We start from the raw sequence: 11513 nt of genomic DNA, 5'->3' as shown, positions 1-11513 counted from the left end.
TGAAGATCTTTTTGTACAGTTCTTCTGTGTATTCTTGCCATCTCTTATTAATATCTTCTGCTTCTGTTAGGTCCATACCATTTCTGTCCTTTATCGAGCCCATCTTTGCATGAAATGTTCCTTTGGTATCTCTGATTTTCTTGAAGAGATCTCTAGTCTTTCCCATTCTGTTGTTCTCCTCTATTTCTTTGCATTGATCGCTAAAGAAGGCGTTCTTATCTCTTCTTGCTATTCTTTGGAACTCTGCATTCAGATGTTTGTAGCTTTCCTTTTCTCCTTTGCTTTTCACTTCTCTTTTCACAGCTGTTTATAAGGCCTCCCCAGACAGCCATTTTGCTTTTTTGCATTTCTTTTCCATGGGGATGGTCTTGATCCCTGTCTCCTGTACAATGTCACGAACCTCATTCCATAGTTCATCAGGCACTCTATCTATCACATCTAGACCCTTAAATCTATTTCTCACTTCCACTGTATAATCATAAGGGATTGATTTAGGTCATACCTGAATGGTCTAGTGGTTTTCCCTACTTTCTTCAATTTAAGTCTGAATTTGGCAATAAGGAGTTCATGGTCTGAGCCACAGTCAGCTCCTGGTCTTGTTTTTGCTGACTGTATAGAGCTTCTCCATCTTTGGCTGCAAAGAATATAATTAATCTGATTTCAGTGTTGACCATCTGGTGATGTCCATGTATAGTCTTCTCTTGTGTTGTTGGAAGAGGGTGTTTGTTATTAGGCAGTCTCAGAAAAGTAGTATTTAGGTCAAGGTCATTTCCTCCTATTATTTCAAATGATCTAAATATAGAGATATGTATTTTTAAAAATTGAGGTACAGCTGATTTACAATATTATGTAAGTTTCAAGTGTGCAACACAGTGATTCACAATTTTGGAAGATTATACTCCATTCCGTTATTATGAAATACTGACTACATTTCATGTGATATACAATATATATTTGTAGCATATTTTATGCACAGTAGTCTGTACCACTTAATTCCTTACCCCACTATTGCCCGTTATATATTTTTTGAAATATAAAACTATAAAAATATAGCAGCAGTCAGGACTCCATGCTTCCAGTGCATGGGGCGCAGGTTCGATCCGTGGCCGGGGAACTATACCCACGTGCTGCACAGGATAGACCAAAATAAAAAAGAAACTGTGAGACAACTAAGATATTGATGAAAAGAAAAACTTATTTTTATGTGTTTTCTAGTGCAAGCATTCTAAATGAATGCTATTAAGAAATTTCCTAGGTTTTTTTTTCAGTACATACAACAAATTAGAAATTAAGTAGGACAAGCCTATAATATTAGCACCTTCATAGTTTAGATTGAGTTTCATAACTGAAACAACCTGAACTGCCAGAGTTATGTATTTTGACTTGAAATATGATAATATAGTCATAAAACTGTGATGACTTCAGCACAGAACTCTTAATAATATTCATATAATTTCATGCAGCAATTCAAGCCAAAGAAGCATTAATACAACAGACAACATGGATGAATCTCTCAATTACAATGCTGGGTGAAAGAAACAAGACACAAAAAGCATATTCTGTAACAATTATATAAAATTCAAAACAGGTAAAACTAATCTGGCTATAGACGTCAAGATGATGGATAGTAACATCATGGGAGACAGTGACTGAAAAAGGTTATGAGATGAGTTCTGGGAACATTCCGTTTCTTATTCTGAGTGCTGGTCACACGGATACTTTTACTTTGTGAAAATTCATGAGCTGTACCTTGTGTACTTTTCTGTATGTTACAGCTTAATAAGATTTACTAAAACAAAACTCTTAAATAATCCTTAAACTAAGATCATAAAAGCAGCTGCCTATAATGAGGGGCCAAGTAGCTAATATAATATTTGAATCCAGCTGGTATAAGAGTGATGAGATTGAGGGTAGATTAGAGTGAGCATAAAGCACTAACTGACATACATTTAAAGATAAGGAAAAAAGTGATAGAAATCTTTCAGACCTATATAGTAACAGCCCATCTATCCATCACTCAACTTGAATAAAACATACAAATATACCTCTGTGTAGCCTAATCCAATAAATATCTTCCTGCCATTTTAGAGTTTACTACTATCCTGAATTTGGTGTTTATCATTCCTATTCCTTTTAAATAATTTTACTATAAATGTATCCTTAAACATCCATGGACAGAGGAGCCTGGCAGTCTACAGTCCTACAGCCTGGGGTCACAAAGAGTCAGACACAAGTGTAGTCACACAACACTGAGTGACTAACACTTTCACTTTTAAAGCATCATGTAGTATTATTTTATGAGATTCATCTACTTTATAAGACTCATAACACTGTCATTCTACATTCTCTTATACAGACTGCTTTCCAAACTTTCAGGAGAAATTTGAGAGAGTCTAGTAAAATTCAATTTATGTACACCCTGAATGCATGGTAAATCACTTCAGTTGTGTCAGGCTCTTTGTGACCCTATGGACTGTAGCCCACCAGGCTCCTCTGTCCACCGGATTCTCCAGGCAAGAATACTGGAAGGCGTTGTCATTTCCTTCTCCAGGGGATCTTCCTGACCCAGGGATCCAACCGGTGTCTCTTAAGTCTCCTACATTGGCAGGCTGCTGCTGTTGCTGCTAAGTCGCTTCATTCGTGTCCGATTCTGTGTGACCCCATAGATGGCAGCCCACCAGGCTCCCCTGTTCCTGGGATTCTCCAGGCAAGAACACTGGACTGGGTTGCTACAATCCAGTAATTCTCCTAAGAATTATAGTTAGAGACTCTTTGGATGTGAGTACAAAGACATGTATAAGAATTTATCATGCAAGCATTGTTTGTAAGCAATTGAAAACTGCCTAAATATACATTAACATAAAGGATAAATACATTTGGACATATTTAGATAATGTAACAGTATACAGCACCAAATATCAAATCAAGTTTGAATGTGAGGCAGCGGTTTCTGACAGTCTACATTAACACCTGAAACCCAGTATTTATATTATTAGTTTAAAAATGCAATCTCTTATCTAATATGGTTGATACATAATATTTTAATTAATTATAATCCAATTGAGAGAAAACAGACTATTTTGATTATGTTTAGTATGCAGCTCTTTCTTTAGATTACCTGGCAAGAATAATGTATCATTTACAATAGCCAAGACATGAAAGCAACCAAAATGTCCATAAACAGATGAATAAAGAATATGGTGCATGCATACACACACACACACACATGCACACACAGAGAGGAATATTACTCAGTCATAAAAAGAGCAAAAGAATGCCATTTGTAGCAACATGGATCACCCTAGAGATTATCAAACTACGTGAAGTCAGACAGAAAAAGAAAAATAACACTGATATTTATATGTGGAATCTGAAATATGATATGAAAGTTAAAGTCACTCGGTTGTGTTTGACTCTTTGAGAACCCATGGACTATAGCCTGCCAGGCTCCTTTGTCCATGGAATTATCCAGGCAAGAATACTGGAGTGGGTAGCCTTCCCCTTCTCAGGGGATCTTCCCAACTCAGGGATCGAACCCAGGTATCCCACATTACAGGCAGATTCTCTACCATTTGAGCCAAATATGATATAAATGACATTATTTACAAAACAGAAACAAGACTCACAGGCATAAAAACATAAAAAAAAAAAAAACAACTTATGGTTACCAAAAGGGAGAGTGAAGGAGGCAGCTAACTTAGGAGTTTGGGATTGGAGAATTCAAGCTATTGTGTACAAAACAGATAAACAACAAGGTCCCACTGTACAGAACAGGGAACTATATTCAGTATCTTGTAATAAAGTGTAATGGAAAATAATATGAAAAAGAATATATAACTGAATCACTTTGCTGCACACCAGAAACTAACACAAGATCGTAAATTAACTACATTTCAATTAAAAAGAGTAATGCGCTATATGGGCTTCCCTAGTGGCTCAGGGGTAATGACAGCAACACCACCACCACCACCAATAGGCTATATAAGAGCACTTTCCCTTGGGCTGATGAGATCAGTATCTTTGCAGTGTTTCAACACAAAGCTTGACATAAAAACACCAGTGAATCAATAGTTTCAAAAGTGTTTCAGCTTTCAAAGACTATCAAAACACTTTGGCCCTTATTATAGGAATACAGGCAGAAAAAAGGCATTTATTTTCCTTAAGATTATAAGGATAATCTCAAAAGTGTAACTGAGGTTTAAAATGTTAGAAAAGTAACATCAGACTCACTAACAAACCTTAAAATGTATTCCACGCCCAGAAAAAATTTGGCTTCAAGTTGCCTATGAGTGTTTGTGATTTTTCTCACACACATAAAAATATACTTCATTTCTCCTGGGAAAGCTAAAAGAAGGTCAATATTATGGGCCATAGTTTCTATGAGACCATTAGTTTCACAAAGGAGAAAGTTCTTTTGTGCCTGTAATAATCTATATATCCAGCCTGTTACACAGTCTTTTCTAGTGAGAAAGAAATTAAGAGAGGTGTGCTTCCCCAGCTCACTTCATAGGTAAGATAAAACTCAAGAAAATTAAGACTTGTGCAAGATTTCACAAGTATAGATTATACTTAAATGTATCATTGCCTCCAGAAAATATTAATTAAAAGCATGCAAATAGTGGTCAAACAGCTCTCCTGCTGTTTCTGTCCTGGATCATGTCTGCTAACCTGATGGCTGAGTCCCTTGAATAGATAAGATTAATGCTGAGGTACGTGGCAAGCCTCTAATGAGATTACTTATTCTATCAGCTCTATAGCTGCCAAGCGTAACCAGACATTGCTTCATAGCATTCAGTCCAGTGGTGCTCAACTATCGCACACTGGAATCACTGGGGAGTTTTAAAAATTATTAAAGCCTATATAACGTACTCTTTGAGATTCTGATTTAATTGCTCTGGGGTGCAAGCCTTTTCATGGGGATTTTTCCCCTTTTATTTTGAAAGTGTTTAAACACCTGCCATCCAAATTTAACCATTTACATTCTTATACTTGCTCATCATATATCCATCTATCACTTCTTCAATGTATGTAAAAAACTAATTTTTTTTAAATGATTCATTTGAAAATAAATGGTAGACATCATACACTTCCCAGCATGTGGTGTTTTTAAAATTCCCCAGAGGAGTCTATTGTGTAGCTGAAGCTAAGAACCATTAATTCAGACTTCAGTGTTTCTACCAAAGTTGGTTTAAGGCAGACTTAGTTATATTAGTGGCAAGTTTCCTGCTCTGTGGATACTACAGAGGCAAAACCCACATTAAAGAACAATGAAATTAAAGAACATTGAATTAAAGAATCATGCATTCAAGTCAAGTCCATTGCCTTGAGACCTAATTTCCAGGATTATTTCTTTTTAGGAATGTTAGAAAAATCCAGCAAAAAAGAAAACATATGTGATAAAAACCAAGACGGTGGAGTAGGACAACACTGAGCTCATCTACCCTTACAAATAAATCAAAAATACATCTATATGTGGAGCAGCTCTCATTAAAAACAAATGAACCTGGAGAAAGATGTCTACAACCAAGGCTGTAAAGAAAGACAAACACAGTTTGGTAGGGAGACGTGATCAGGTCAGGATTTGTGTCCCTAGTAGAGACACAGAAAAAAAAGCGATATCATAGGTTCAGAGATCCTCCCTGGGGATTTTGGGGCTCATGCCACATATTAGGAATCGCAGCTCTGGGGACCAACACCTGGAAAGATGAGTCCCATCAGCTGGTTTGAAAATCAGTGGGACATACCAGCGAGTTGTAAGGAACAGACCCCACTCCTGAAGAGCACACACAGGCATGCTTACTCCTAGGAACAAGGTGGAGGAAACCAATGGAAATTAGGCTGGGGCCCCAACAGGTGACCGAGCCCACAGCAGATACCAGCTCCAGACCCTCTTGCTCTGGAGTAGCTCCCCACTAGGGCAAAGGCTGGCACTGTCAAGGAGAGTGAGCAACTGGGGGAGATGGAGCTGGATCAAAACCAGCCCTGTGCCTGAACAGGGTGAGGGTAACCATAACCAGTGTGTGTAATAGTAGTGGGGCAGGAGCTGAAACTGAAACTCTGACTGACATGTGGGGACCATCCCAGCCCACAGGCTCCTGCTCTTCCCTCTTGTCCCAAAGCAGCTCCACACTAGGGTGAAGGCTGCTGTTGAGGAGGGTGGGGAGGAGTGCACACTTAATGCATCATTGACCACAGATGTATTGTATGTCTTTTGCTACCTGAACGTTATTGATCAGAGGCATTGTAACAAAATGGCAATAAGTACACACTTATCAATCAAATCAATGGATTAAATGCTCCAATCAAAATATATAGGGTAGGTGACTGCATAAAAATCAAGACCCATTTATATGCTGTCTGCAAGAGACTCACCTCAGAGACACACACACAAAGTGAGAGGACGGAAAAGATAGTTCATGTAAATGGAAGAGGAAAAAAAGGTAAGTAGCAGTACGCATATCAGATAAAGCAGACTTTAAAACAAAGTCTGCAACAAAAGACAAACAGCATTATATAATGACAAAGGGATCCACAGAAGAATTGGATTTATGTTCACCAACATATATATACCTAAACAGGTACATCTAAATAGGAGCATTTAAATATATAAAGCAAATATTAACAGCCATAAAGGGAGAAAATGACAACAATACAATCACAGTATGGGACTTTTAACACCCCTCTTGCATCAACTGACAGATTTATCCAGAGAGTCCATGGGTTGCAAAGAGTTGGACACAACTGAGTGAACTGAACTGTGCTTGGAAAACTGGACCACTAACTTATACCATTTATAAAAATTAACTTGAGATAGATTAGACTTGAATGTAACACTTGAAACCATAAAACTCCTAGAAGAAAATATAGAACACACTTTGACATATATTATAGCAATCTTTCCTGGGATCTGTCTCTTAAGGAAAAGGAAACAAAAGCAAAAATATACAAATGAGACCTAATTGAGCTTAAAAGCCTTAGCACAGCAAAGAAAACCACTGACAAAATCAAAAGACAACCTACTGGATAAAATGTTATGACTGATAAGTGGTTAATATCCAAACTATGTAAACAGTTCATACAATTCAATATAAAAAAATCCCAAACAACCAAATTTTTTAAATGATCAGAAAACCTGAACAGACATCTTCCCAGTGAAGACATACTGAGGGCCAACAGGCATATGAAAAGGTGCTCAACACTGCTTATCATCAGGGAAATGCAAATCGAAACCACAATGAGGTATAACCTCACACCTGTCAGAATGTGACATCAAAAGACGACAAATAGCAAATGTTGACAAGGATATGGAGAAAAGATAACCTGAGTGCAATGCTGGTAGGAATGTTAAATTGTTGTAGCTACTATGGCAAACGGTATAGTTGTGCCTCAAAAAACTAAAAGTAGAACTAACATATGATCTAGAAATTCCACCAGAGTATGTATGTTAAGAAAAAGAAAATACTAATTCAAAAAGACACAGGCAGTGTTCATAGCAGCACTATTTACAATAGCCAAGATATGGAAGCAACCTAAAGGCCGATCAACAGACAATTGCATCAAGATACGGCATACATACAGACACACACACACGCACACACACAGAGCAGGATATTAGTCATAAAAAAGAACGAGATCTTGCCATTGCAATAGCATGGATGGACTTGAAAGATACTGTACTTAGTGAAATAAGTTAGACAAAGAATTGTATGTTAGCACTTATTCAAAGGAATGAAAATAACAAAACAGAGACAGACCACTAAATACAGAGAATAAACTAGTGGTTTCCACTGGGGAGAGGGATGGTAGGAGGGGCAAGACAGGGGTGAGGGATTAAGAGGTACAAACTATCATGGATAAAATAAGCTATAAGAATCTGTTGTTCAGCACAGGAAATATTGCTAATATTTTATAATAACTTTAGAGTATTATCTATAAAAATACTGAATCACTGCTGTATACTCAAAGCTAACATAATATTGGAAATCAACAAAACTTCAATAAAAAGAGAGAGAACATAGGCTTTCTACATTGGCAGCTAATGACTATGCATAAAATAATTATAATAAAGTTTCATACTGTTACAGAATGAACCTTGGGATCACACTTTTAGGTTTCAGCATTATATTACAAGCGTGTAAATAGAGGTCAGCTGGATGTGAATAAGGGACCAAGCTTATGGAGGTTTAAAAACTTGTCCAATATTACAGAACTGGTAAATGACTGAGCTAGGTCCTCTTCAAAGTCCAGCAATATTTAGCTTCATAATTGGCGTTAGAAAATGAGAAAAAAAATCAGAAAATGAAATCTCATACCTGAAGTTTTCCCTTTTCATAGGCCAGTTTATTTTTACTGTCAGTAATTTTTCCCAAGACGTTTTCCACCTGTTGCTGGGCAAGCTAATAAAACAAACATAGGTATCAGTATCTCTAGACATAGAATGAATAATTATCCTTCTTCTTAAACAAGCATTTATACCCTTACTATTTCTACAGTAATGAATCCAGGATTCATATTTATTTGCTACTGCTACATCTTTGTCCTTCTTTAGACAGCTGATCATAGTGTAATATGCAACACATATGTGTGTGTTAGTCACTCAGTTGTGTTCAACTCTTTGCAACCCCATGGACTGCAGCCCACCAGGTTCCTCTGTCTGTGGAATTCTCCAGACAAGAATACTGGAGTGGGTTGCCATGTCCTTCTCCAGGGGATCTTCCTGACCCAGGGATCAAACCCAGGTCTCCCACATTGCAGGCAGAAATTCTTTACTGTTTGAGCTACCCAGAAAGCCCAGCAACACATAGGGAAACTTCTAACTGGAAGTATGAGTGCCTGAAAAGTCACAGAGTTTGTTTTTGTTTCCTAACTCTATTTTTGTTACATAAATTATCCCTTTGTAGTTGCAATCTAAGCCAGATGTGGATGGTTTTATTAGTGGTTACAGATATGCAGTTTGAGGATTACATGCAGTCAGCTCTCAGTATCCATAGGGTTCCATACCCACTAGTTCAACCAACTGTGGATGGAAAATACTTAGGAAAAAAAAATAATTTCCAGCTAGTTCAAAAAGCAAAACTTGAATTTGCCACATATGGGCAACTGACAACTCCTTACAATAGCATTACATTGTGCTAGGTATTATATGCAATCTAGAGATGATTTAAAGGATATGGAAGACTGGCGTGGGGAGGGAGGAGGGAGGGGGGTTCAGGATGGGGAACACATGTATACCCGTGGTGGATTCATTTTGATGTTTGGCAGAACTAATACAATTATGTAAAGTTTGAGAATAGAATAAAATTAATTTAAAAAAAAATAAAAATAAAAATAAAGGATATGGAAGGATGTACCTAGAATATATGCAAATATACCATTTTATATAAGAGACTCCAGTATCCACAGATTTCGGTATCTGTGAGGGTCCTGGAACTAATCCTCCATGGATACTGAGGGATAACTGTAGCTCCTTAAGAAAATGGTCATAACCACTTGGACAACCGGAGACAGTTCAGTTACCATAGTTAAAGGGCAGTTAGGAAAAAAAAAAAAAAACTGAAAAAGCAAAAGAAATGCTTGTTGGAAACATTGTTTGACAAAGTACTCAACACAATGTTATCTAGGACAAACATTACTGAAGCTTCTATATTTCATGAAATTACACATTTAATCATTAAAACAACCTTTAATAATGACAGTTATTTTTTTCATATGCCTTTTTCCTCTCCTTGTCAGAAGAAATAAGTATAAAATAGATTCTCTTGATTAAATTTTGGACCTTACTGGTATACTTGAGGAACACAACTAGTGATTGAAGATGGAAATTTTCACCTTCCACAATCCGTTTCACTGTTGTATCTTAATAACAGAAAACACTTGCCATTAAGTCAAAATCATCTTTATAAGTTCATGGTAGGGATAATACACACAAAAGCAAATGTGACTAAGAACACAAATTCTTAATCACATAGGCCAACTAGCTGCACTATGGATCATTTGCAATTAATTTTGAGTTCAAACTCTTGTTAATGTTGGTAAAAATCCTATGCTGACAAAATCATTATTTCTGGCTTATATTTGCTTAATCGGTGAATAACAGAACAAGACTCCTTTCTAGCATTTAAAGCCAAAGAATTTACATTCAACTTTAGGCAAGTTTTAAAGACAAAAACGTATATGTTGGGATATTAATTTACACAAGAGACGTTCCTCACTGTCTGCAACACAGCCAATCTGTGGTGCACTTTATTTCATCTTAAATATTGTGAATATTTTCCAAATAAAAGTAAAAACACATTCCAAACTATATAACATGTAACTCATTTTTTCCTCTGTTCAAATATTTTCATGATAGCATACAAGAGATCACATTAGTCTGAAGCATTGTCTTCTTGATAGTTGCCTTGACTAGAAGAATTAAGCCATTTTAGACATTCTAGATTTTAAAAAAAAGACAGAAAAATTATAGTGACTAGTTCTACTATAAAATTATGTACATTCAATACAAAAATGTATACCCAATATAAGAGATCAGTGGGTTACTAACTAGTATGGCCATCCAGGCATCTGTCACATCAGATATTTATTTCATACTTATTTATACATATTCATACTTTCAGTTTTTTAAAGTTTCACTTTGAATCGCTGTGTGTTGCTCCCACCAAGGCAATTTTTTTTAAAAGCATTAAGACCAATTAAGTATCGGTTTCAAAGTAACCTAACAGAAATGTAGACTGCTAGCAATAAACAGGAGGCTGGTAATGATATATTATCATAACTTTAATTTTTTTTGTCTATGGAAGACAGTCCTCCTTTAACACAACAGTTTAGAAACTATGATGTAAAAAATGTAAAATCATCCTACAAATGAACATTTGGGGCTATGTTTTGATCAAGTCTTCAGCAGAAAATATATTACAAGGATGGCTGATAACACTACAAAAACAAAGCTATACCATATAACTAATGAAATAAAAGCTTAACTATTTAAAATTTAAAATTCATTTCCAAGTTCTATAAATCAAGGTGCCCAAAGTATTTCAAAGTGTAGATAAAGCTTATAAAAAATCAAGAGCTAGATTTAACCAAAATTGTGCTATTACACATAGGAACACTCAAAAATGTGTTCTTGGAATGTTGAAGACTTTTATTTTTTAAAAAGAACTTGGACAGTCTGGGTCTCTTATACAAATTTTTTAAATAATGGAAACATTTTCCTCAATAAAATTTCCTTTTTTAGGCAAAGGCATAAACAATTCTATTAATATTTTAAATAAACTTTGGAAATAATGTCCTCCTTTTTTGCTAACGTAAGGTAGATGTTAAGGCAGTAATTTAAATTATCATTTAAACAGGCCCTACACTTAAGAAAATTGATGGGACACCAGAAATTAGAAAGAGACCATTTAAATGAGTAAATATCTCAGATTCTGAGTTGTGGAATGCTGAACTCAATTGGAAAAGACTCTGATGCTGGGAGGGATTGAGGGCAGGAGGAAACGGGGACGACAGAGGAT

The 11513-nt window shown here is 36.2% G+C and overlaps 1 protein-coding gene across 11 annotated transcripts in view; it reads right to left on the bottom strand.

The window, feature by feature from the left end:
* Positions 1 to 11513, bottom strand: part of CCDC150 (coiled-coil domain containing 150) — a 91418-nt gene that overhangs the window by 31539 nt on the left and 48366 nt on the right. For 10 of the 11 annotated variants that reach the window (XM_010860877.1, XM_010860876.1, XM_010860874.1 and 7 more), the window contains one exon: positions 8313 to 8396. The exons of the other annotated variant lie outside the window; for it this stretch is intronic. In XM_010860877.1, the coding sequence (XP_010859179.1) occupies positions 8313 to 8396 (84 nt within the window). The remainder of the gene's footprint in view (positions 1 to 8312; positions 8397 to 11513) is intronic. 11 annotated transcript variants of the gene reach the window in all.

The sequence above is a fragment of the Bison bison genome, unplaced genomic scaffold (genome assembly GCF_000754665.1).
Source record: "Bison bison bison isolate TAMUID 2011002044 unplaced genomic scaffold, Bison_UMD1.0 scf7180017864471, whole genome shotgun sequence".
NCBI classification, from domain to species: Eukaryota; Metazoa; Chordata; class Mammalia; order Artiodactyla; family Bovidae; genus Bison; species Bison bison.
The sequence above is the reverse complement of the archived record's forward strand: the minus strand, read 5'-3'. Positions and strand labels throughout refer to the sequence as shown.